General features: G+C 35.7%; 1 protein-coding gene across 3 annotated transcripts in view; it reads left to right on the top strand.

Moving 5' to 3' along the window:
* Positions 1-27,682, top strand: part of MCTP1 (multiple C2 and transmembrane domain containing 1) — a 534,361-nt gene that overhangs the window by 277,371 nt on the left and 229,308 nt on the right. For 2 of the 3 annotated variants that reach the window (XM_029217598.1, XM_029217599.1), the window contains exons 4-7: positions 1,607-1,686; positions 8,634-8,745; positions 16,767-16,805; positions 25,466-25,525. In XM_029217598.1, coding sequence (XP_029073431.1) covers positions 1,607-1,686; positions 8,634-8,745; positions 16,767-16,805; positions 25,466-25,525 — 291 coding nt within the window. The remainder of the gene's footprint in view (positions 1-1,606; positions 1,687-8,633; positions 8,746-16,766; positions 16,806-25,465; positions 25,526-27,682) is intronic. The other variant, XM_029217600.1, reaches the window with a different exon arrangement.

Below are 27,682 nucleotides of genomic sequence, written 5' to 3'. Positions count from 1 at the left end.
TGTGTGTGTGTGTGTGTGTGTGTGTGTGTGTGTGTGTGTGTGTGTGTGTGAGAGAGAGATGGAATATTACTCAGCCATAAAAAAAGAATGAAGTTTTGCCACTTGCAACAACCAGATGGACTTAGAGGGTATTACACTAAGTGAAATAAGTCAGACAGAGAAGGACAAATTCTGTATGATGTCACTTATATGTGGAATCTAAAAAATACAACAAACTAATAAATATAACAAGAAAGAAACAGACTCATAAATATAGAGAACAAACTAGTGATTACCAATGGGGAAAGGGAAGGGGGGAGGGGCAAGATAGGAGTAGAGGATTAAGAGGTACAAACTACTATGTATAAAATAAATCAGCTACAGGATATATTGTACAGCACAGGGAATATAGCCACTTTTTATAATAACTATAAACGGAGTATAACCTTTAAAAATTGTGAATCACTGTGTTGTACACCTAAAACTTATATAATATTGTACATCAACTATACCTGAATAAAAAACTTTTTTTAATTAGTTTAAAAAATTGGGCTTCCCTGGTGACGCAGTGGTTGAGAGTCCGCCTGCCAATGCAGGGGACACGGGTTCGTGCCCCGGTCCGGGAAGATCCCACATGCCGCAGAGCGGCTGGGCCCGTGAACCATGGCCACTGAGCCTGCGCGTCCGGAGCCTGTGCTCGGCGACGGGAGAGGCCACAGCAGTGAGAGGCCCATGCAAAAAATAAAATAAAATAAAATAAAATAAAATAAAATATCAGCTCCCAACACATTGCCTTACACTTCTGTCTCCATGGTGCTCCTCACTGAACTGTATATATCTATTTGCGTTTTTATGGACTCTCCCAGCTGTTCAATGTAGGGTTCAGAAGGTCAAGCACGTTGCCTGTCTTGTTCATCATAGTATGAATACAAACCGTGAAGGGCACAAAGAAGATAAATAGTTTTGACAGAAGAAAGAAATACATTCTTTTCTTTTTCTTTCTGTTTTGTTGTTGCTAGTCATTTTAATATTATGCCCTAATCATTGCTTGTGATAATAAAAATTTAATTTAACCTTAGAATAACTTTATGAAGTACTTTAATCATAATAGCTTAATGTTTACTTATTTGTATGTTTAAAATGGCATTGTCCTATAATATCAGAGAATATATCTTTGATGACCTGAAAAATACAAGAAATTGGAGTCATATCTTCATCACCTACAGCCCAGTATGGAAGACATATTTGTTGAATTTCATACCAACTCACTTTGCCTTTCAGTAATGCTAATAGACCATCTGTAATGAGAGGAAAATATTATAAGCCTGTGGTTCCCACATTTTTGAGGATTCACTATAATTTATTTGATTTTGTTATCACCTTCTTTGACGTTCTACTTTATACAAATCAGTAATTTTAATTATAAAATTAAGTGTAATTTCCTTTGAATGTTTTGTGAGACCTTAGTATTTCAAAACACAAAAACAAATAAAATTTTAAAAATAAATCTTAGGAAATTTTATTGATTTTGGTGACATAGACAACCAGTATTTTATAATGAAGACTTTTTCACTTAAAGCTTATATTGGAATTGTTTATAATAATGTCTGTGTCTTTGGCTTCATAGGTATTTGACTATGACTTTGGACTACAGGATGACTTTATGGGCTCAGCCTTTCTGGATCTCACACAATTGGAGTTAAACAGGTAACTTTTGAACTGTTGTAATATCACTATACCTTTTTATGAAACTGGGCCTATGTAACAGAAAATGTCAACAGATCTGGGTTCTAGTCACTGTTCTGTCATTTATGGTTGTGAGTCTTTGTGCTAGCCAGACTTTCTCAAGTATGTCTTTCTTACTTACCTGGTGGAAATAATACTTAGCACCTTCCCTCACTATCTCATTCGACAACAACTATTCAGCAGAAAAATTCTTTTTTTTTTTTTTTTTTTTGGCCACGCCATGCAGAATGAGGGATTTTAGTTACCTAACCAGGGATGCAACCCATACCCCCTGCAGTGGAAGCACGGAGTCCTAACCACCGGACCTGGACTGCCAGGGAAGTCCCCAGCAGAAAAATTCTTAAGACACTTTCTTTGTCCCCCAGACTGTGCTGAGCACCAGGAATCTAGATTAAGACACGTTCCTTGCTCTCACATTGATGGTATGATTATAGTGGGGCATAAAGAAGATGATACATGTTAATCATAATTAGTAATTTAAGAATGAGGCCATCACATATGAAATAAGATGAGTACACTATGCATCGAAAATAGCAGCACTCATATCACTTAAGCCGAAGTAGAATCTAATTTTGCCATCATCAGTAATCCTAGGTTACCGAGGAGGAGCCCGAAAGTGGAGGCAGATTGGTTGTATTTACTCAGCTACATTAACTTATCATTGCTTGCTAGTTGTAAAGTAATGATTAGTTATAACTAAATTAATGTTATAAATATTAACCATTCCTTGCACCAAATTATGGGCTTTTATTTTTTTTAATGTATTTCAACATAGGAGCTAAGAATTGATTAATACTACAGAAGAAAAAATAGGTTTTAAAAGGTTCAGCAGTGGGGCTTCCCTGGTGGCGCAGTGGTTGAGAGTCTGCTTGCCGATGCAGGGGACACGGGTTCGTTTCCCGGTCCGGGAAGATCCCACATGCCGCGGAGCGGCTGGGCCCGTGAGCCATGGCCGCTGAGCCTGCGCGTCCGGGGCCTGCGTGTCCAGAGCCTGTGCTCCGCAAAGGGAGAGGCCACAACAGTGAGAGGCCCGCGTACCGAAAAAAAAAAAAAAAAAGGTCCAGTAGTGCTGGAATGGATTGCAAAGGAGGCTGCCAAATCATCTTTGGTGGTTTTAAAGAGATGGTTTACATCAGGGGTCCCAACCCCTGTTAGGAACCGGGCTGCAGAGCAGGAGGGGAGCGGCAGGCGAGCGAGCAAAGCTTCTTCTGTATTTACAGCCGCTCCCGTCACTCGCATTACGGCCTGAGCTCTGCCTCCTGTCAGATCAGCAGCATTAGATTCTCATAGGAGCGCGAACCCTACTGTGAACTGCACTTGCGAGGAATCTAGGTTGCACAGTTGCGTGCTCCTTATAAGAATCTAATGCCTGATGATCTGAGGTTGAGCTGTGGCGGTGATGCTAGCTCTGGGGAGTGGCTGCAAATACAGATTATCATTAGCATAGAGGTTTGACTGCACAGAGACCATAATAAATCCATTGCTTGCAGACTCATGAAGCTGCTGTATAGCACAGGGAGATCAGATCTGTGCTTTTTTTTTTTTAATAAATTTATTTATTTATTTGTTTATTTTTGGCTGTATTGGGTCTTCATTGCTGTGGGCGGGCTTTCTCTGGTTCTGGCGAGTGGAGGCTACTCTTTGTGGTAGTGCACAGGCTTCTCATTGCAGTGGCTTCTCTTGTTGTGGAGCACAGGCTTCAGTAGTTGTGGCACATGGGCTCAGTAGTTGTGGCTCACGGGCTCTAGAGCACAGGCTCAGTAGTTGTGGCACACAGGCTTACTTGCTCCGCGGCATGTGGGATCTTCCCGGACTAGGGCTCAAACCTGTATCCCCTGCATTGGCAGGCAGATTCTTAACAAGTACACCACCAGGGGAGCCCCTCAGCTCGGTGCTTTGTGACGACCTAAAGGGGTGGGATGGGGAGGGAGAGAGGGAGGCTCATGAGGGAGGAGATATAGGTATACATATAGCTGATTCACTTTGTTGTACAGCAGAAACTAACAGAACATTGTAAAGCAATTATAATCCAATAAAGATGTAAAAAAAAAAAACAAAACCTATCAGTGAGTGGCAAGTGAAAACAAGCTCAGGGCTCCCACCGATTCTGCATTATGGTGAGTTGTATAATTGTTTCATTATATATTACAATGTAGTAATAATAGAAATAAAGTGCACAATAAATGTAATGCACTTGAATCATCCTGAAACCATCCCCCACCCCCCAATCCCCAGTCTGTGGAAAAATTGTCTTCCAGGAAACTGGTCCCTGGTGTCAAAAACATTGGGGACCGCTGGTTTAGATGATCATGTTATATCATGTGGCAGGAATAGTGGAAAGCAGAGTAATGGGTCAGATCACAACTTTATATTTTAAATGTAGTTGAAATATAAATAGTAGAACTCCTTATATGTTGTAGTCTGAGCACAGTGGCAGCTTATTGGTGGTCTTCCAATGGTCATCTGTGCCTCAGACTGGACAAAAGAGTGGCCTTTTCCATACTTCCTATGTGTCCTTCATTCCAACCCAGAGCCTAGCAGGCCTGACCTTGGGGTGATTGCTTGCTCCCCGCCTCATCATGGCGGAAGGAAGTCCTAGGTGGTGTTGTATGTGGTCCGTTATCATGAAACTGAGCTCCAGCTAGACTGGGCTGTGCTGTTCTTCGTAAAGGCCACGGTTATTTTCTCTGTAGATTCTGCATAAGGGTATGCAAATTACTAGGTTTAATCACAGAGCATAACTTTCTCTTTTTCTCTATTAAAGATAGATTACTGGTGAAAAATAATTTTAAATGGAAAAAAACATATGAGATGGGTAAAAAAACCAAAAGATTATGTATAAGCATTTGGTGTTTATTTTACCACATTACTTATTTTATGTATTTAGCTAACTATACCCTCCCCTCAAAACCACATAAACATCAAATTACCGCTTTTGAAAATCACATATTGGGCTTCCCTGGTGGCGCAGTGGTTGAGAGTTCGCCTGCCGATGCAGGGGACACGGGTTCGTGCCCCGGTCTGGGAAGATCCCACATGCCGCGGAGCAGCTGGGCCCGTGAGCCATGGCCGCTGACCCTGCGCGTCCGGAGCCTGTGCTCCGCAACGGGAGAGGCCACAACAGTGAGGGGCCCGCGTACCGAAAAAAAAAAAAAAAAGAAAATCACATATTTGTGTATGCCATTACATTCTATGTATAGAAGTCAACATGGGAATTCCCTGGCCGTCCAGTGGTTAGGACTCCGCACTTTCACTGCCAAGGGCCTGGGTTCTGGGTTCAATCCCTGGTTGGGGAACTAAGATCCCATAAGCCATGCAGTGGGACCGGAAAAAAAAAAAAGAAATCAGTACCCTCTGGATGTAGACAGATGGATAATAATAGTAGCTGTATAAATCCTTATGCTACTATATAATGCATGAAGGTATTGCTTTTGAAAAAAATAATAAATAAGCATCATAAAGAATTACAAATTTCTTAAATCTTTGTCATGTCATCATTATAAAAATGTAATGAAGTTTTGGCTATTAATTTTTATATGTAATCATTTTTACAGGAAAATGAACCAAATCAAATTGTAACCCCATATAAATACATATGTGTGTATGTGTGTGTATGTACATATATATATACATATATACTATAATGCCTAATATGCATTTGTTAAAATAAAAGGAACAAGTTGTTATCATCAAACCACTATGATTAGTTATAACTAATCATAATTAATCCATAATTAATATTGGAGCAATTTGCATCACAACTATTGTAACTTATGTATATTATCAGTTTGATAGGTTACTTATGTTTCAATTAAAACCCCTGACATCAAAAAACTGTTCATATTTTTCATAACACCATTTCTTGAATTGGTAAATTAAGCATCATTTGAAAGAGTGTCCTAGTATTGTAAAATCTTAGCATTGAAAGGTACCTGTGGTTCCCCCAAATTATTTGGGGACATTTATAAATGCATAGATTTCCAGACACCACCCACAATCTACAGAACCAGAATCATTATGGATAGAGTGCAGGATTATGCACTTTTTAAAAGCTTCCCAGTTGATTCTGAGGTGCAGCCAGGATGGAAAGTTTTTATTTGGACCACTTTCCCCACCAAGCCATCTCCCCAGTACTAGAATCCAACAGTATCATTTACTAAATGTTAAGCTCCATGAAGACAAGTGTCTTATCTTTGGTCTTGACTGCTGGTTTTTACCCAGAACCTAGTATCACATATGTTCAATTCATGTTTTGTGAATTAAATGAATAAATGATTGAACAGGCAAGGGAACATTCCTAATTTGTCAACATTTCAGGATTCAAGTGTGGTGCTGAATGTTCCACAGTCCCTTAGGCTTGTAGAGGGCATGAACCCCTATTTGTTCAATATTAATTGAAATATGTAAACAAGATATTACGTACACATTATCAGCTGAATGTGTATTTTACATTATTTTCTAAAAGCTACTGTGGGTAATATTGAGCAATTCATAATCTCTTCCTCAGAGATACTTATCTAATTCTGAAGCCTTCTAAGTATTGATCACCTCTTCTAAGTGCTGGTTTCCTTGCATTTCTGAATCTAAAAAGTTAGGCATAGGTTTAAATAGCCAAAAATAGAAGCATTATTTTAAATAGTAGAAGTTCTTCAAATAACTATACGTTGTTTTTTAAGTATATTTATAATGTATATCAGGCAATTTATATTTTATATTTTTCTCTTCTTCCACTTGTTTATTTACTCTAAATCATACTTCTGATTAAGAAAAAAAAATCTTAAAGAACTAAAAGGATGGTAGTGGTCAGTAAAAGACCGTCATTGAGTTGTTGGACTCAAATTTATAGAAAATAGCTGCTATTGCTCTCTGTGTACTTAGAGATCACAGAGAAGGGCCTTACAATTTTCTTCATACTGCTGTACTTCCGTAGCCTTTCCAGCAACCTCACAGCCTTTCTAGAACCCCGTGAAGAGCTGAAACTTAGGCAGTGAATCCAAGTATACCCAATTGGCCCATGATTTATTGGATAACTTAATACATTGATGTTATTTTAATAACAACAAAAATTGTACCAGGAAATTAAAGGAAGACAAAATTCCTTTTCTTCTTAAAAATATATAGTATATATAAGTCCATGCACTCTCTCACTTTGTCCCAACTTACCCTTCCCCCTCCCTGTGTCCTCAAGTCCATTCTCTATGTCTGTATCTTTATTCCTGTCCTGCTCCTAGGTTCTTCAGAACCATTTTTTTTTTTAGATTCCATATATATGTGTTAGCATACGGTATTTATTTTTCTCTTTCTGACTTACTTCATTCTGTATGACAGACTCTAGGTCCATTCACCTCACTACAAATAACTCAGTTTCGGTGCTCTGTGACCACCTAGAGGGGTGGGATAGGAAGGGTGGGAGGGAGATGCAAGAGGGAGGGGATATGGGGATATATGTATACATATAGCTGATTCACTTTGTTATACAGCAGAAACTAACACACCATTGTAAAGCAATTATACTCCAATAAAGATGTTAAAAATATATATATATATAGGGAGGATGGGAGGGAGGGAGACGCAAGAGGGAAGAGATATGGTAACATATGTATATGTATAACTGATTCACTTTGTTATAAAGCAGAAACTAACACACCATTGTATAGCAATTATACCCCAATAAAGATGTTAAAAAATATATATATATATAGTATATATTTTTGCTTATTCATTTAATGACAGTTCAAAATCTTTTTTTTTATTTTATATATTTATTTTTTATTGAAGCATAGTTGACATACAGTACTGGTCTCAGGTATACAACATTGTGGCTCTGACAATTATAGACATTACAAAATGATCTCAATAAGTCTAGTAACCATCTGTCACCATACAAAGTTATTACAACATTGTTGGCTATATTCTCTATGCTGTACGTTATATCCCTGTGTATTCATTTTATGACTGGAAGTTTATGCCTCTTAATTCCCTTCACCTATTTAGCCCATTCCCCCACTCCCCTCCCTTCTGGCAACAGTTTGTTCTGTGTATCCATGAGTCTGTTTCTGCTTTGTTTAGTTTTTTCATTTGTTTTGATTTTTAGATTTGACATATAAGTGAAATCATATGCTATCTGTCTTGGTCTGGCTTATTGCACTTAGCATGATACCCTCCAGGTCCATCTGTATTGTTGCAAATGGCAAGATTTCACTCTCTTTTTATGGCTGAGTAATATTCCTTTGTGTGTGTGTGTGTGTGTGTGTGTGTGTGTGTATATACATATATAGATATATATACACATAAATACCACATCTTTTTTATCCTTTCATCTATCAGTGGATACTTTGGTTGTTTCCATATCTTGGCTATTGTAAATAATGCTGCAATAAACATAGGGGTGCATGTATCTCTTCCAATTGCTGTTTTTGTTTCCTTTGGATAGATACCCAGGAGTAGAATTGCTGGATCATATGATAGTTCTATTTTTAATTTTTTGAGGCACCTCCGTATCATTTTCCATAGTGGCTGCACCAATTTAAATTCCCACTAACAGTATACAGGTGTTCCTTTTTCTCCACAACCTCACGAACACTTATTGTTTGTTGCTTTTTTGATAATCACCATTCTGACAGGTGTGAGGTGACAATATTGTGGTTTTGATTTGCATTTCCCTGATAATTAGTGATTTTGAGCATCTTTTTATGTGTCTGTTGGCCATCTGCATGTCTTTCTTGGAAACATGTTTATCCATTTTTAAATCAAATTGCTTGTTTTTTTGATACTGAGTTGTATGAGTTCTTTATATATTTTGGGTATTAAACCCTTATTGGATATATCATTTGCAACTATCTTTTCTCATTCAGTAGTTTTGTCGATGGTTTCCTTCATGCTCAAAATCTTAATATTTTATATCATAGGCCCACGGATGTGACCGTCACACTGAAAGATCCCCACTATCCTGACCATGATCTTGGAATCATTTTGCTCTCAGTCGTCCTTACCCCTAAGGAAGGAGAACACAGGGATGTGGTAAGTTCCCCCTCAGCCTAGTTGTAGCTTTCTTGCTCTCACTTGTTTGAATGTCGTGAGGCTTCTCTGAACCCAGAGGTAATATTAAAGAGAAACAGCATAAGAAGATCTGGCCTGTTCTTTGTTTCTGTGAGTATCCTGGGTATCAGTAGTCTAGTTGTATTGTATTTTTTGAATTCAAATTTCCTATTTTATTCTCCGGATCAGAACCTCTTATAAATAAGGGATACGTTTGCATCTTTTATCATTATTTTATTTTCCAGTTTCAGACTGTTATTTGTAGCAAATGGTGGTATTTATTCAGAGATTATATTTTTCCACATTGAGGTGTCCAGACCTTACTATTTTGATTATATTGTCAGATGTACCATAACAAAGAAAATGAGGTGAAATTACAATAGAGTTTCTGCTTTCTGGCATTTGTTTGATGAATGATTAGTGAGTACTTTTCATCTTCTTGATGGACTTCCATATCGGTGTTACCCATTTTCCAGCCCTGGCTGTCTGTACTTCCTTGCACACCATGCTGCTATGAGAAACTGACAAGGGATACAGAGGAGCTAATTACTCCAGCACTGTTGAAGTGACGTTAAAAAATATCAGGTTTGACCTGCATCGGTATGCTTGCCAGTGCACTTTCTGCCACAATTTACCAGAATTTATTTATTAGACTCAGGGTACTTTCACATACTGGTAGCTATTCTCACTAGTTCTGATTGCAACACATTTTAGGAGTAGACATAATTTTTTAGGCAAGTTTAAATACTCTATTTCAGCAATGTGTGTATTGCTGGCTTAAAATAATGCATGATTAAAGTTGGTATATTTTTTCTGCTGGAAAGGAATTACTGGCATTTTTCCCTAGATTGTAAATAAAAATAGTGAATTGCAACTTCAAATTTGGGAGTGTTTTAAACTCATTGAAAAATTCACCCTTTTCAAGGTATTTTTCTCTATCCTTTAAAAAAATTAAACAACGAGCACATATGTAATATTTGCAAAGAATGATTTAAGTATCTATATTTCATTCAGTGAGGAAGAAAATTTTCTTTTTGAACAAGTACTATCAAATAATACCTACTCGGAGAACTTAGCACTGTAAAAGAATGTATGTATGTGCACAGGCATAGGCCCATATGCGCAGATGGAAGGGTGTGTGAGGACATTTTTTCACAGAGAACATTTAGAAATAAAAGCCCATCATTTTAAAAGTCACCAATTCAGAATATATTATTTCACCCAGTGCAAGCCAAGGAGTATATGCTAGCTGGCTAATCCATACACAGGAATAAAGTATAAGTGTTCATTTATTCAAATAATCCTGGTATTCATGAGGAACCTACTATAAGCCAAATCCTGTGCTAGACCCTTTGGATACAGTAGAACTGAAATCCAGTGGAGAGCTCAGAAATCAAATAATCATGGAAGGAAATGTAAAATGACAACTGTTTTAAGTGCCATAAAAGAGAGGTGCATGCTGCTGTAGAGCAAATATAGGAGAATTTGTTCTATATGGGAACAGGAATTCTCCAAGGAAGTCAAATGGGAGATGAGGTCTGAAGTGTGAATAGAAGTTGATAAAGGCAAAAACACAGGAAGAGAGGAAATATTTCAAGCAGAGGAAATAGCACATGCGAAGGCCCTGTGGCTAGAGAAACCAAGCTGCACTCCAAGAATTGAAAAAGTACTGGAGCTTGGAGAAGGTGGGAGCAAGCAGAGTGTGAAAGATCCTGGTGCATGATGACAGTGAAAGGGAGACTCCCAGACTGCATAGGGACTGTTGGCCATGTTAAGGTTTGTGGTCTTTCCCCAAAGAGCAATGGGAAGCCTTTGAAAAGTCTGTAAATAGGAAGTGGCATCATTTTATTTGCCTTTTGTTGTGTAGCTGCATTGTAGAAAACAGATGAAAGTATAAGAATGAATGCTTGGAGACCAACTAGGAGCTATTTTGAAAATCCTGGTGGAAGATGATGGAGATTTGGATTAGGATTGTCAAGAGGTAGAGATGAAAAGAAATGAAGAAGTTTATCTATAGGAGGTAAAATCAACAAAACTTGGTGATAGAATATTTGGGGGGGGGATCCTTTGTTATTTTAATGAAGGAAAACACCATAAATGAAAATACCTAAAGTGCCTGAGGTCTTAGGACGTGTCTCCAAACCATCCAAACTGCCAGTTTTACTGGGGATTCAAATGATATGGCAGCTGTTTTAGTTATTTGGGTGATTTGATGATGGAGGGTCTGCTGATTTTTTACATTAAAAGCATATTTATTAAATACTCTAACATCAAACTGAGGGTTTGAGGGATTAAGTTAGTATCAAGAGACTTCATGACAAGGCTGCTGAGTTGTTCTAAATTACACAGAAATATATGTCAGCACAGGCAAAGTAGTTCCTGACATTCGTTTTTCTTCAACCATTCTTGCAAAAACCCTTCAATCTCCACTGCTGTTCAAACTTATTTAGGCATGCTGTCTTTCTAATTAGAAAAGATCATTTAAAAATATTATAGTGTCTGGTTACGGGTCATCAGTGATTTATCAAACACGAATAGGAACAAAAACAGGTTACATGAAACAGTTACACATCAAAAATCTGGTATTATTAATCTTCTTTTCTTCCTTTTTCTTTCTCCTTATCGTATCTCTCCAGCCACATTCACCCTTAACACAAAGAGTTCTTCCTGAAATCTTCATGCCATTTTCTTGGTTCAGATTTCGTTGGCTACCCCAGCTTTTTGGAAAAAAATCTTTTACTGCTGAGTATTTTTCATTTGCTTGCCTTACTTCATGACTCCCCCTTCACAGTCCCAAATAGCACTGGATTGATTCTGCTGCAGCAACTGAAAACCGGTGTCTTCTTCCTTCCCATGTTGGACTCTCACCTGGCTTCTCTCTTCTTCACCAGAGAAGCAAGTGGCTTATCAGGGGCCAGTGCCTCAGAAAAGGTACAGCAGTTCGCCTCTGGCTGGCGAGCTCTCTTGACTTCAGCCACAACTGAGAAGCAGTGAGAAGAGTGACCAGTGTGGCTATACTGGCTCCTCCTTGTGGACGTGATCAATAACTGGGAGCCTGGGGTTGGTTGTTGACAAGCAGCTGGGGCAGGGACAGGGGAGGAAGCATGAAAGGTCCCCTACAGGAAATTCTGTTGGGACCCCCAGTATCCTGGCTAATCGGATTCCTAGATTGGGATTGGGGCTTCTAAGCATATACTTTACATGATGAAAATTTCTAACAAAGACATAAATTTGTGCTTTTCCCCCTTTGTTTATTTCAGTCTATATAGCAGTTCTAGAGCTGTTTATTAATTAAGATCTCTAAAATTGGCAAGTGACACTAGTTAGGAGAGTTTGACACTCTGAATAAGAGATGCCAGTTGTAGGCATCTATTGAAAAAAAACCACTTATTGAGCATCTATAAGCATTGTACCAAGTTCTATAACTCCCTCTTTATTCTTCTTCTAAGTGTTCAGTGACCTGTGGTTATTTCTCTAATGAAATGGAAACTCCTGATGAAGGGCTTTAAGACTCTCCAATGAGCGACATATATTCCCTCACTTGTAACCTTTATCCCAGCCATACAGACTCCTACACAGCTCACCTCCTCTCAAGTCCAAGCTTTCTCCAATGTGACCTTTCCTACCTAAAATATACCTGTACTGTACCTCACCTCACTTCCGTCCTGTAGCCCATCACTCCTGGTTAAAAATAATAATAATTCATTAATATTTATATATATATAAATTATTGCTTCTGATTACCTTTCTTATGATGACTCCTCTCAAAACCTGGTCCAGCTTTCTGTACCTAGTGGTTATTCAGTAGGCTGTGGATGAATCTCTAAGAGGATTCTTAGAGAATGCTTGATGGGATGCTTCAAAGGTCCAGGGAAAGGTATTTTAAGTTTCCTTCTCACTTCCGTATTCAAATCCCTGAGGTTGTCACAAACAATATTGGAGATAATGATTTAATTTTCCTATTGAATTCTTAAAATTATTCTATTAATGATAATCTGATTAAAATCAGTCTATATTGCTCTTCTCAAGATTTCTAATGATGACAATGAATTAGAAGCACATCACTGTATTTTTTTCTTTTGGTAACGTGTCTAGTATTGGCTAAATATATTTCCCTGGAATACATTTGAAATTTCTTGGCTAAAAACAGTCAATTATCCAATGTATCTTCAAATTAAATTTTTATATGCTGGAAATATATAACATATTGCTGCTGTGAAAATGACATGCTGAACTTCCACAAATTATCCAAGAACAAATCTTATTTAGAGAAATTCAGACTCATAATGCAGCAAACCAGAAATCAGTTACTAAATGCTTCACAAGTCCACTTACTATTCAGAATGACATATAGAGAAGGAATAGAGGATGATTTTGCATTGACCTTCACACAGCAAAATTATGAGTTCTGTTCTCTTTGATTATTAGCTCAGAAATAACCTATTTTAAGCTTTTGGGACTTAAGACTTTAGTTCAGAAAAGCACATGTTTATTCTTATGCCTGTGTTTTGTAGACTTTGCTAAATATTTTTTGTGGATTAACATGGAGAATGGATGATATGAATTTCAAGAGCCATTGACAAATAAATCCTAACCATCAAGTAGGAAATAGAACATTAATGTTAAGAAATGCTATCAAAAGTGGGAAGAAATGAGTAACTGGAAATACAGAGGGCTTAGCATCACAAAGTGCTAAGAGTTCTAAATCAATTATCTTGTGGGTGTTTAAAACACTGTTAATACTGACAATGTGTTCCATGAATCATGTGGTTGGGATGATTTCTCCTTGTGTGGATTGCCAGTTCTAGAACTCAGTAAAAATGAAGAACAAGTTGAAAACCCTATCAGCCTACTGTATCTACTAAAGTCCCTCAAACATGGAACATCTAATTATAGCTAATTAAGAAGTAAATAGGAGTCATAGTAAAAGTATTTCATAGTTGCTTATATTAAAATATTCTCCATTGAGTCATGATTGAGTCTTTTTTAAAAGATTCCAGATGTGGACAGATATATATATTTTTTAATTTTCAGCGTTGTATGTATGAGAAACCAAAATCTTCTTGGGGGGCATGTTGATGACTTGCATGACACAACTGTCATTTCTGTTTTGAATGCATGCCCTGTTTGATCCTGCAAAAGTGTGTAGTGCATATATGTGTGTCCTATATTTATGGTATTTTGGTCTGATAGTGTGTTTGAGTTCTTTCTGGCTCTTTTTCTAGCAGAGTTCAATCCACAGCTTTCTTCATTGGAGGATTTATGAAATAAAAGTGAGTTAATTTGTGTTACACACTCTCTTAGATAACCTAGACCTAACAAATTGCTTGGCTAAAGCTAAAAAGTAAAAACTTTTAAGAAACATATGAATTAACCTCAGTTGATCTTTAGTGAATTCAAAAAATATATTTTTCTCTATGGTTTATTTTTGAAAAATTTCTGAATTATTCCATAAGCTAACATTTGAAAAAATATCCACCTATAAACAGTTAATATATATGTTTTATAATATGTATCTACCATAGTATTTAGCCATTCTGTGATTTTTTTTTATATCTATAGTAGTCATGTAATTGCCTAAAAAAAAAATCATTGCAACAAAAGGGAAAAGCAAAAAATGGATTGAGATTGTGGAATCTTTTAAAAACATAATCAGTTCTGCAGCTCAAAGGCCATATTTTTATGCTACTTATTCCATTTTTGGGGCTTCAAAGAAAGTTGAGTTGCTAATAAAGAATTTGAAGGTACTATAATATTAGATAATGACACTTTCAAAAACAAATTCATATGTTTCTCAGCTGAAGTTAAGATCAAATAGCAAAAAATAAATCTTATTTTTCTATAATTTGCTTCATCTCCTATGTTTAACATTCCCCAATCTTTCTTCTCTAAGTGTCCCACAGTTAGTAAAGGTAACAATGTTAACAGCATGTCTGTTAAATTCACTTTTTAGAAAACTTTTATACTGATTCCAGTTTTACTGAATCTACTTTAACCCTAGAAACCCAGTTTCCTAGAAACTGAACCAGGAAAATAATGAATTGGTCCCTGTAACTGCCAAATCTTTCATACTGGTACGTAGGGAAATTACTGACCTTTTGTTTGTATCAGTGTCCCAATCTGAAAAATAATACCATGCATCTTGTTTGTAAGACTGATTTTGAAAGACAGGAAAATACCACCCCTATAGTTTGCCTTACATGTAGAAGGTTAATCGCTTGCAGTAGTTTTGAGTGGGGGGATGTGGCTTTGACCAGCAGTAGTGAATCTGTGTAATATTGAATAGTGTTGCCCTGAGAGTCAACTCTTCCTCATGTTCTTAGCCCCTTTTTCATCGTAGCATTTCTTACCAAATGGAACTTTGTAAGATTCTTTGATACTAGTTGATGATGATAAATGGCCATGACTTAAGAGATTTTCCTTTTTGATTTACTTATGTTAATTGTTCTCACCTGATTTGACTCAGAACATTGTCCCTAGGAATTATCATTCTTTGTTCACTGAAACTCTGCTTTCTGAGAAAGTTGAAAATTTATTGCCTGACTCTTCACGGGGCGGTTTTTATGAACATGGCATACCACAAAAGTATTTCGTGTCCGATTGCCTTTTAGTGATGAGAAAGTGGTGGTGGTGGTGGTGATGACGACGACTAACTCATTTAACATCAACAACGAACATCTATTAAATGTTCATCTCCCCAACCCGATGGTGGGTTTTGCTTCAGAATAAATTGGACATTAGTACTTAGAAAAAATATAAAATAATACTTTGCAGTTCCTGACTCCATTTGAAAAAAATTGGGAACTGTTGTAACCTTAGGAAGTCTATTTCTCTTCCATATTTTGGTCAATATCTAACACAGAGTGTATACAGAGAAAACGTAACCTATAAAACCACTATCAGCAGAAAAGAGGAATGTATCCTTAACCTTGACAATTTTATGATATTTCTCCTTTCCCCTTCTAGAACCTCTACATAATTCCTTTGTCTTGGTTTAGGCCAAAGGTTGCCTACTAAATGACTTACTCTTATATTAAAATCTTTCCTTTTTTGTATTTTTGTAATTTATGAGTGGTTTCTGAAATGGTCTTGCTTTATAGTGAATTTTGCTGAAGGAGACAGGGTTCTTAAAGGCACGAGTGTACTTCCTTGATATATAAATAGGGCAAGCATTTCTATAAGCTGTATTCTTTGTTCCAGATATTCCCTCATCTGCCTTAAAAGTAATGATAAAGCTAAGAGAGGGTAAAGAGGTTATCAGGAAGTTAATACCTCAGTGTTCATTGAGAATTTTTTTTTAAGCTGGAGAGGAAATTAAAAGTCATTGGATTTTTATGAGTTACTTTATGCAAGAGACCAGTGATCTTGGGCACTCATCGCAAATCTCCATCAACCTTAATTAAAACTTGAAGTCATAAATATCTCTTACTATGACACGAAAAAACTAGTTTAAAGGATATATCATGGCTAAACATTTAGCAGGGAGATCCACTAATAGCCATCATGATATGCAGCACTTTTTCTCAGTCGAAAGCATTTGTCAACCCTGATGTAATTAAAGATTAACTGGAAGCGGAGACAGTTCTAAGATGCTGCCAATGCAACAGACTTTGAATGAGTTTGAAGAGAAAAGTTATTATACACCCTGTAAAGTCATGGCACATCATCAGCCTCCACCACCAAAAGTAACAATTGCTAATTGGGAGACTTAGTGTGTTTTTTTCCTATCAACAAGATATTTCAAATTTTCCATTCTATTTAAAATATACTGTCCCATCTCTTTGTACAAAAGAATAAAGGAAATGAACTCTCACCAGAAAGACTGCTTGAGTGTTAAAGGCGCTTCTTCTAGCTGCGTGTACGTGAAAAACAATTTTTGTCTTGTATAATTGTTGCTGGAAACCGTTTGCTGTTTAAATGTCAAGCTTCCTCCAGAAAACAATTGGCTGCCCTGTCCTGTACTTGAGTGATAAGATAATGAAAATGCCTTATTTCATTTACAGACGATGCTAATGAGGAAGAGTTGGAAAAGATCAAGCAAGGTAACACTTAGCATGTGATCTTTCAGCTTTTCTTGTTGAGAAGCGCTATCAGCTGCTTTCCCAATCTCTCTCATGCCTCGTTAAACTGTGCCTCAGGATTTCATCACTCTTAAATTGTTTTTTTCTTTCCCCATAAACTTTAAGCAAACCATGTGATGCTTTTTAAGTAAATAGAAATCACACTGATCGATCACATCCAAATCATCCTCTTGCTAATCTCTGGTCACTTCTCAGCATCATTCGCAACATCTGGTTTCTGTTCTCTGTATCACAGGGTCTAGAAAATGCCTTTGCTCCAGATCAGGTATAAAATAATGGCACTAGGGTAGGGACAACTCCAGAGAGAAGGAAGATCCCTGTAATTTACTGTTTTTGTTCACTGAAAACTGAGTCTAAGATTTTCTAAACTCAAAAATCCCTTTATTGCTACATCTTTGGAGTGTATCATGAGAACAATTTTCCATCATTTTCTCTTCTCACTTCAAGAAATAAATAGCTCTTGGGAGTGAGAGGAGTTTATGGATCCTATAACTTACCAAGCTCTGGCTCTTCTTATAACTTGTAAAATATATAAGATATAAACTAAGCTTCTAATTTGTTCAGTGGTGATGCCACTCCTGGACACAAATAAATATCAAGATGAAACTGACTTTTGTATGACTACTCCTCGAATAAATCAAAGGGATTTTATTTGTGAAAATCTTTTTTGCTCAAATTTCTATTTTTAAAAGTTGGTATTCCTTTTGAATAGTGATTCATTTTCTTAGACCCTGGAACATGACAATCTTTTTTCTTCCATTCTGATTGAATCATGCTATTACTTAAATTTTTCTTTGATTTTGTCACTTTCGTTATTGTGAATTAAGAAAATACTTATCAAAATGATTTTTTAGTTATGGTAATGTCTTAATTGCTTTAACAAGTATTTCTTACTGTAAAAACTTTCTTCCCAGTTGTTGTAGAATTAATGACCAAAAGATAATTTGGATCATAGAAAGGTCAGGTCCACGTTAAAAATCACCTTTATCATTTTAATAAAATTAAAAACATTTATTAAGGAAAATTGCTGAATATTTCTGGCTTACTGTTCACTATGTTTTCTACAGGCCAAAATAAAATTTCAACAATCTTAAAGAAATGTTTGCGCTGTTCATATTTGTATTACACTTTTTTCTTTGTAATTGTACTTCAGAATTAGTGTTATATTGAAAGTATATATGTTTAAAAATTCAGGTAATTTGGCTTTCTTCATTCTGTGTCTATCTTATACTATATCTATGTAAAAACATTGTAATCCATTAATATGTAGCAATATCTCTCTTCCAGTTGTAGTTAACATGTAATGCTAGAACAGGATATTATATAGTTTTTAGTATTACTTAGTGGGAATAATCCGTTTTATTGTGAGGTAGAAGAACAAACATAAAGATTCTTCTTTAAATAGTTCATTTAATTTATATTTAAATTTAATTTTAAGGATCAATTAAGTCAACATAAATCCATGTCTTTTCCTTTGATCTACAATAAATAAATACATAAACATCTACTCTTTACTATTTTTATGTCTAAACTTCTTAGAGTTTTTAATTACTAATAATCCAATTGTACATTCAAACTGGTGAATTTTCTAGCTGGCCGTTGATGACACAGAATTCCCTGTGTCTAACTGCACTCATTGGGAGATTAATTTTAGTGTACATGGTAATATGGCTTTTGGGTTTTTAGCCTAAGGGATTTTCAGTTTTATAAAGTTTAATGGGGATATTGAATGCTGTGTAGAAAAAAATCATTTGTTTTTTTTTTTTCCATTGAGAACATACTGAATACCTGATAATTCATTCAGTTTGCCAATGTCCCCTAAAACATGTGCCGTATTCATCCATATTAGTGTTACAAGAGCAGAGTGTTAAATTCAAAATCCAGGGAAAGTTTGAAATTTCAATTACCACCTAGTCCGCCATCCTTCACATACAATGAGACTGCTCCCCCAATTCTTTCCTCCAGGGATTGAAGGAGGGAGGACAGTGTTCAAGTAAATTGTGCTTCCTGAGAAACTAAGGGATAAATGACTGTACCGTGTAGTTGCGTGTGTTACTGTGTTGTGGAAATGCATCCCTTTTCTAACGATTTCAGCCTTCCCCTTAAAGATTCTTGTGTGAGTAAAGATTTTTCCTCTTTTATTTTTGGAAAGAGAATATAATTTATTTGCATGACACTTAAATACAAGTATTTTACATTTGATAGAACTATGCTCAAAGTCAAAGGTGAAGTTTTCATATAAATAGGTCATTTTCTTCTTTGGAATCTTGGTTTCTGGGAATGAGGTCTGCTTTTTTATAGCAGGGCTTCGGTATGCTGCCTGTCTTTGAGCACCCATGGTGAAGGTGAGATCTGAGAATTATACACTTTGTGGCAAAGACTTCAATAGAGTCAGATAGTGTTGTTAGATACTCTCTCCAGTATGGAGTTTTTCTTTGCTTGTTTTTTTCAGAAGTGATATAACCATGGAGCGGGGAAGTGCTTTATTGATATTGTTAGCTTTTTAATATGCACATCTCCCCTGTATACGATTTCATCAGCTCATGGAATTTTCCATTACTTAAATATCTGCTTTTCATTTTCATTGTCTTGCCGATAGCAGATTTTTTCTGCCATGGAAATCTAATCTGTGGCAATCACATAATGTGGGGTTGTATTTACTAATGAAAACAAGAGAGGTGAAGAGCCGACTTGAGGAGTAATTGCTGTTCAGGACAGACTTAGATATTATTTGGAGTAAATGTGTTACCACCTAATAATGAGTAGGAAAAAAATACACCTAAACTTACCCCTGAAAAGGAAGAATGTATAAAGTACATGCTATATTTAAATCGTGTGTTAGCCAGTAAATAATTACGGATTCCATAGTGTTTCCTCTTTTGGGGATAGTAGCATCCTTTAAAACATTCATTCTGGTTTTCCGCAAGCACACTTTCCATTGTGCACATTTCTAATTCTGCCCACACTCAGCTGTTGTAGAAAAATGTTATTTTAAGAAGAAAGGGATCGATGTCTCCATAAACTTGGGCAACTGGATAATTATCCTGGTCAAAGTGTTATACTTAGGTGACAAAATGCATTTTGGCAGAGAAATGATGATGCTTTGAGTTATTGTAATATTTTATTCTTTAGAAGAAGCTTATCATTGATAATTTATTATAAGGCTAAATTATTCAACAAGAAAGTTTCATGAGCTTGGAAGAGAAGGTGTATATGAATTTTGTGAATAAATTCTGTGGGGGTTCAACAAAAAATGGAAAATAAATAATGAAATAATTGCCTCTATAGATGGCAAGCAGAAATGATGTTATACTACATTGTGTGTGTTTTAACATAGAAGAATGAGTTTATCAGTGGGTATGATAATAAACTTATGTGCTTTCAATAAATCACTTTAATTCTATGAGAAGTAACCATTGTGATAATATAAAGACATACACATTGCAATTTCTATTCTCAACAATAACAGTTGAAAATTGTTTTAAAGAGAGTTCATCCTTTGAATAATATAATATGACTATGTGATGACATCTCATTAGCATATCTTCTGTTACTTGATGGCTTATTTTTTTTAGTAATATATCTTTTTTATAAAGATTTTATTTTAATCACTTAGCATAATTTTAATGAACTATAAAATACTTTATTCACTCGTTGAATGAGGCAATTTATAATAAGACTTTTGGCAAGGATATTGTTAATTTAAACTAGAGAATACTCTCAACACTGTAAGTCTGCAGGGCATAGTTAAACCTGACACCTTGGATGACACATTAAAAATGCATCAGTGAAAACCTCTAAGTGTTTTAATTTAAGAAACGGTAGAGAAACAGATTAACACATTTTTAAGTGTCTCACACAGTCAGACATAGTGGGGGAAAAAAGTCATTATTTAACAATTATCATGTCCTTTCTACAAAGACCTCATATCCTGATAATACGTAGATGATGATCTTTAAAAAATTGCAAAAAATCAAAACCTTATTGGTCATTGACTTTCTCAACTGTGAATGACCAAAATGGCTTTTCTTTGATGTCTCATTTCAAATGATTATGCCTATGTATTTGAAAAAATTAGTTGCTTACATGTTTTTGAAGGAAATATAAAATTCTTTTAAAAATTCTTACTATTAATTTTGTCCTCCCAAATTTCTGTTATTTGGAAATGCTATAGAGTCAACCTCATAATTAGGGCTTCTAAGAGTCCACAATGCTGCAATAAACAAAGGGCTAATAGCATGAGCATTTGCATTCTAAAAGACTGTATTTTTACCTCAATTAATTACACTCCTTAAATTTGTAGTAAGTTTATTTAAAATAGAGATAGCTTAATGTCAGTAAATATTTGATTATCCCCTCAAAATACATGGAGCCATAATTAAATTTTATATTGAGATGATTTTTTTCTTGCTGTTTTGACAGGGTTTTCCCATAGGCATAAGATATCATACATTTTTATGTATTGTAATTCATAACTACAGGGATTTCTGTAACAATGGCATTACATTTATTTGACCACTCATGTTGAATTTTTAAAATGTTGTGGGTCCTTTGGGGAGAGAATCTGGATGAGTTGGCACAAAGTGAAAGGACAAAATGTAATCTCAGGCAGAAGATGGATTCCATAATGCCTGCGTGCTAGCTCTAAGATGTTTAATTTGGGGTCATAGACTGGCCTTCACATTGCTAATGTGTGCTACCAAGTCAGCTGATGGTTTCCCAAGACCCTTTCTGGGCTGATCAAAGGGAAGGGAACTAATATAACTTGACTCCAGGATGATGGAGCTAAGGGTTCGTTCACAGATTACATGGCTTTTTAATTCAAAGGTATATATGTATATACATATAATGTATATCAGATATATTTAACACATATATGTATATATGTTAGATATACATATATATATACACATATGTATGTATATATGTATGTTAAATTGAGTGTGACCGGGAGGAGATTTATTGGTTTTAAAGCCCCCTAAATGTTTACAATGAAATTAAATCATAATTTTGTAAGGACTGGTTGACAAGCCCTGGTTGACAGCAATATATACACACATATGCATGTATTTATATATACATATCTACAAACATACACACACATATGAAACACTTAAGGTAAAATTTCTAAAAAAAATAAAAGACAAAGCAAGGCCAGGCTTCAGCCTGATGGGTCCTCTGGGGAGCTGACCTTGTCTCTCTCCCTTCAACAATATTTGAAAGGACAGTGGGAGTTGCAGGGGGATTATATTTATGTTTAATGAGTATAAATGATATGAACATCTATTTGAGGAACCAGAAAATTGTGTTTCGGTGTGCAGTTCTACTTACTTCACATCCCTGTTTTCAATGACGCATCGATAGGCTTAGTCAACTTGACGGAGGCATCTGAGAGCCACAGCTTTGATAACCGGATTGCAGTCTGACCAGGAAAGTCTATGAAAATTATTTACTTATGAATTTATTCATTTTTTACCTCTTAAATGCCCATAGAGGTATTCATAAAAGGAAATTATACACCTATAAAAACATGCTGTGTAATAATACTGCTACCTGGCTTGACTTTGACATTGGAATCTCAGGCTTCACAATTTCCAATCTATTGTGAATGTCTTGAGTGTCATAGAATTGCTGAATTAAAACAACACGCAATGGGTTTAAAGGCCTGTACATATTAAGGCTAACAAAAGATACCACTTTCAATAAAAGTTCAGTGGCGATCCTTGTTTGTCTGATGGCAAAGACATTGAAGATTTCTGTGATTTATTTTACATAGAAGGGTGAAAAATAGCATCATATTCATTTGTTATGGGAAAAAATGGACTGTCCTTTAGTTTTATTTCTCTGAGAAAAAGAATACATGTTCTAGATTTTTTAATTTAAAATCTCATTAACTCTTAGATTGACAGAAGGATTTTTGATCTTTGAGGAGAAATTTTCTTAGTCTGTGTTGGTTTTTTCGAGGCAAAAAATAGATTTAAAAACAATATTACCAATGGATCTTGCTACTTAATAAATTCAAAACCTCAGCAAAAATAGTTCAACAATTCATCATTCAGAATAACTTCAGTTATTTTCCTTCATCAACTTGATACCTCTGGCTTTCGTTCTGTTTCCATTTGTTGTTACTTTATAATTTTAGCACTTTTAAAATGGCACTTTCCCTCACTTGCCAACCTCTTGTCTTGATGGAGACTGAAGTGTAACTAAATATCTATAATTATAATTTAGGACAAGTCTTCCCTGGGATTCTTGAAGAGTTTATTCTGCTTTTCTTGCCCTCCATATTAAAATCACCACTTTTGTTTAGAACTCATTATCGTAATTCCAGGTGTTTCATTATTATTGTTTTCTGTTATTGTTATTATTAGAAACTCTAGGGAAAAGAAGGCCTTGGCTAGTTTGCTGTGAATTTTATATTTATCAGAGCTATAAATGGCAAAAGCGTCCACAGGAAAATTAACTTGTTTCATTTGAAATAAAGACCTAAATTTACATGACAATATGGGTTGTAAAATGAAATATAAATTTTAGTTAATAATGACAGAAGTAGTTAAACATGGCATGAAAAGCACAGCCTGGGGACTTCAGTGGATCCAAATGTGACTGGTATTTTTGTTTCTCAAATTTTAACAGAGAAATGTAAGTTCTAAATCTTGATAATTAAAATCTCCCCTCCCCGCCGCCAATTCATCAATCTCATTTTGCTCTTTGCATACTAATCACATAATTAGATCATTGCCCTCGGTGTTCATCTGAGGAAGAATGGTGAGTATGGAGTTCGTGCAATTTCAGTATTAGATCACCTTAGACCACCTAAACTTTAAATGAAGTAACAATATTTTTAAATGCTAAATGGTTGTCTTAATTGTTGTAACTGTCAAGTCTACAGCCAAGACTTTCACATTGATTTAACACATTTTGCAATTGAGAAACATTGAGAAAAAACTCAATGTTAGCTAAATAATTTGTGTTATTGGCTCTGGGGAAATTATTTGTGTAAGGAGCTTCGAGAAATAATTTCTTTCAAATGATACTTTAAAATTTATCCACATTTTGCTAAGCATGCTGCTTAATTAAAAGAGAACTGGGAATCAAGGTAAGAAGAGAATTGGCAGTAGAATAGGAAAAGCTGCATCTTTTCCAAAAGCTAGAATAAGGTTTCTTTGAGTTAAACAGTAGCATAGCATCAAAAAAATTGCAATCATTCCATCTAAGGTTTGTGCCCTCACGTCCAAATGTAAGTGTAGTTTTTTAGAATTTTCTTTTCAGAAACTGATACAACAGTGTGCTAAGTGTGGCAGATGAGAACCATACCTGTAAGGGTAAATGAATTATAACTCTGTAGTGATGGTAAAATCGTGTCTTAAACTCAAGACTTTTTCCCGATGACCCTGACATTAGTATGCTACCTGACCGAACTGTATACAAGTAACTTAGGAAAATGTAACTAGTTTCATTAAGAAATAGATTTCATGTAAAAAGCACAGGTAGATTGCATAGATGATCTCTGATATAATTCTAGCTAAACTTAAATTACTCAAATTGCTGCACACTCTAAAGTACTTTAGTTCGTTATTATTTTCTGATATGATCTTTGGAAGGATCACTTTGAAAGAAATGTATATCCTTAAGCAAATGAAATTCCATGTGACTAACAGTCAATCAAATATTTATTGAGCACCTACTATGCATAATTAAGTATCATGCGAGGTGCTGGACCACTACCATCTTAGTTGCTAACACAAAATCATGGAATAATCAAATAAATTACAAAACGGCTTCCTCTACATCACAGTGTCAAAGGCTGATGCTTTCTCATAACTGTCATCAGTTTCCCATAATATTACCATAACTGACGCCCAGAAACAGGATGCAAAACATGAAAGTTTAAAGGATGCGTGTAATTTAAATGTTCTCTTTAAAAGTGAGTAACTGGGCTTTTGATTTGCTAAAGTTTCACTTTATAAAAGTCTGAGGATTAAGTAATAAAATGTCCAGTATGAATCCATTGCTTTGTTTCCAACTAAATAGCCACCTTTTCTTAGTATTCGTTTATTTTTAACATTATTTTGGGGGAGCTTCAGTTAACTAAGGAATTTACATCTTATATATTAAATGTTATATCATAAAACTAGGAAGTTTTTAGTAAGGAATTAAGCCAAATTTGACTAGGTATATGTTTATAAATAAGATTTCTGTTATCATTCTTTAAAAATGCTCTGAAGGTCTGTGGTATTAAATTTTTTTGTTAAAAGGAACGGATATTATCTGGTTTATTTCAGAATCTTAAAATATGTTTAAGCAGTTCTACTTTTTAAAATAAAATGTTAGACTAAGATATATTAATCAACAGCTAATAAAGAGGTAAGTATATTCTTTTAAAATTACAGAAATAATCCTCTCTAAATTTTACTACCATTGTATCAGATATGAATAAGACAAACTTTAATTGAAATAAAAAAACTGTATTCAAAAAAAGAAAAAACTTACAGTTTATAAACATCCAAAGTGTCTTTAGCATATATGATTTTAGGGTTTTCACTTGTCTTAATTTTGCTGAGCCAATCAAGTATTCTCAAAACACCTCAAAATTTAGCTAAATATTTGTTTATTTTTAGGAACTCTCAGAAAACGAAGTGGTTGGATCTTATTTCTCTGTGAAGTCTTTCTTTTGGAGGGTAATGTCTAAATCCTTTATATTTAATGTTCCTGACTTTTGGTTCTGAATAGTTATTTAGAGAGTTAAATGTGAATTAAGAAATTCCCTTTTTAAAATAGGTTCTCAGAGAGATGTATTCATTTGTGTTCTTTATTAAAACTTATTCTAAGTCATTTAGGTGACTCACTCTTCATTTGTAAAAACTAAGAACTTCATATATTTAACATATTGCTTTGAAATCAGTTCCTTGTGGGCCCAAATTTATCCCAGATTCTTAACAATTAGAGGCCCACACATCTTTCAGGAATACGATGGCACTGTCTAGAGGGTCCATAAAGTTTCTTTTTCCCTTCTTGTAAAATCTGTTCCATCTATCTGGGAAAAATTTACTTCTATTACGGTGATCTTGTACTATATACATACTAGATAGTATTTTTGCTTTGGAAAAAAAATCGTATGAATTAGAAAACAGCAACTCTGCTTTTGCTTTGAATAAAAAAGAAAATTCCACAGAGAACTTGTTTTCAGTGCCATTGCAATTTAATGTTATTTACGCTTTCATGACTTAAACATAATGAGTTCTGTCATCCTTTTCCTCTGCTTTAACTCTGCATTGTGCGAGGCATGATTTATGCCTTTTTGCTAATAATTTATGCATTTTTACTAATGCACTCACTGCTTTGCCTTCAAAAGTTTCCCTCTTTCTTTGAATGTTCACACTTGGCACGTGATTACCTAGCAATAGATACTGCAATGAAAATGCTACACTCATAGAACTTTGCCATTTTTTTTTTTTTTTTTTTGCGGTACGCATGCCTCATCACTGTTGTGGCCTCTCCCGTTGCGGAGCACAGGCTCCAGACGCGCAGGCTCAGCGGCCATGGCTCACGGGCCCAGCCGCTCCGCGGCATGTGGGATCCTCCCGGACTGGGGTGCGAACCCGTGTCCCCTGCATCGACAGGCGGTCTCTCAACCGCTGCGCCACCAGGGAAGCCCTGCCATTTTCTTTTCTTGGCTCTTAAACTGCTCATGACTGAAAACTACGTTTCTCCTTTGAGAATTTTAAGATTTGTTGCAGTGTCTCATAAGCCGACTGGCAGGTACTAGATTAAGTCATGCATCGACTTGACCAGTGAGCAAGTAAACCCACATCTCTTTATCTTCTGCCTCCTCCACACACATTTTTTTTTTTTTGCAGTCTTGTATTTGTGTGAGCTCACTTTAGTTATTATAGCCTCTTCATTTCCTTTCAGTCTACTGATGGCTGCCTTCACTGATGTTATTCTGTATCGTTGGTAAAATAATATTTCCTCTTATATGTTCATGCATTATCCATGAACACACAGAGTGACTACTTTCGAATTGTCCCATTACTTTAAATGGAAAATGGCTTTTGGGAAAATTTTTTTCTCTGTTTTCTTAAGACCCACAATTACTGTGAATTCATATGCCAACCAAGCAGAATTCAGGGGTGTTCTGTGTTGTGTTTGTTCTGCATGCAGCAAATATGCAGCATGATCATTTTGAAGACTTGCCACCAGGACCAACTCCATAAACACTACTTTTCAAGGGTTTTCTTTTCAAAAGATTATTTTCAGCATCTTCTTTTCACTTTCTACTCCCAAATTAGTCTTCCACTTATCAGTACTTCCCATTTGGTTGTATCCATCCTTAAATATTCTTTATTAACCTTTCTCAATCTCTTAAACTGTCTTATTTTATTTATTTATTTTTGTTTGTTTGTTTGTTTTGCGGTACACGGGCCTCTCACTGTTGTGGCCTCTCCCGTTGCCGAGCACAGGCTCCGGACGCGCAGGCTCAGCGGCCATGGCTCACGGGCCTAGCCGCTCCGTGGCATGTGAGATCTTCCCAGACTGGGGCACGAACCCGTGTCCCCTGCATCGGCAGGCAGACTCTCGACCACTGCGCCACCAGGGAAGCCCAACTGTCTTATCTTAGAATATCAAATATGCACATTTAAAAGATAGCTTTTTTTGTATCTGAAGTGCAGTGGTCTATTGTCTTTCTTCTGAGCATATATTGAGTGACAAACAAATGGAGTCATAAAAGCAGAACCTTTTGGGGTCATTTATTTTACCAATGAGGAAACTAAGGCCCAGAGAAGTGATGCCATTGCCCTGGAGTACCTAAATGGTATGATCAGGGCCAATGTTTC

This window comes from Monodon monoceros, unplaced genomic scaffold (assembly GCF_005190385.1).
Source record: "Monodon monoceros isolate NGI ecotype Baffin Bay Population unplaced genomic scaffold, NGI_Narwhal_1 Super_Scaffold_12, whole genome shotgun sequence".
In the NCBI taxonomy this organism is placed as follows: domain Eukaryota; kingdom Metazoa; phylum Chordata; class Mammalia; order Artiodactyla; family Monodontidae; genus Monodon; species Monodon monoceros.
The sequence above is the reverse complement of the archived record's forward strand: the minus strand, read 5'-3'. Positions and strand labels throughout refer to the sequence as shown.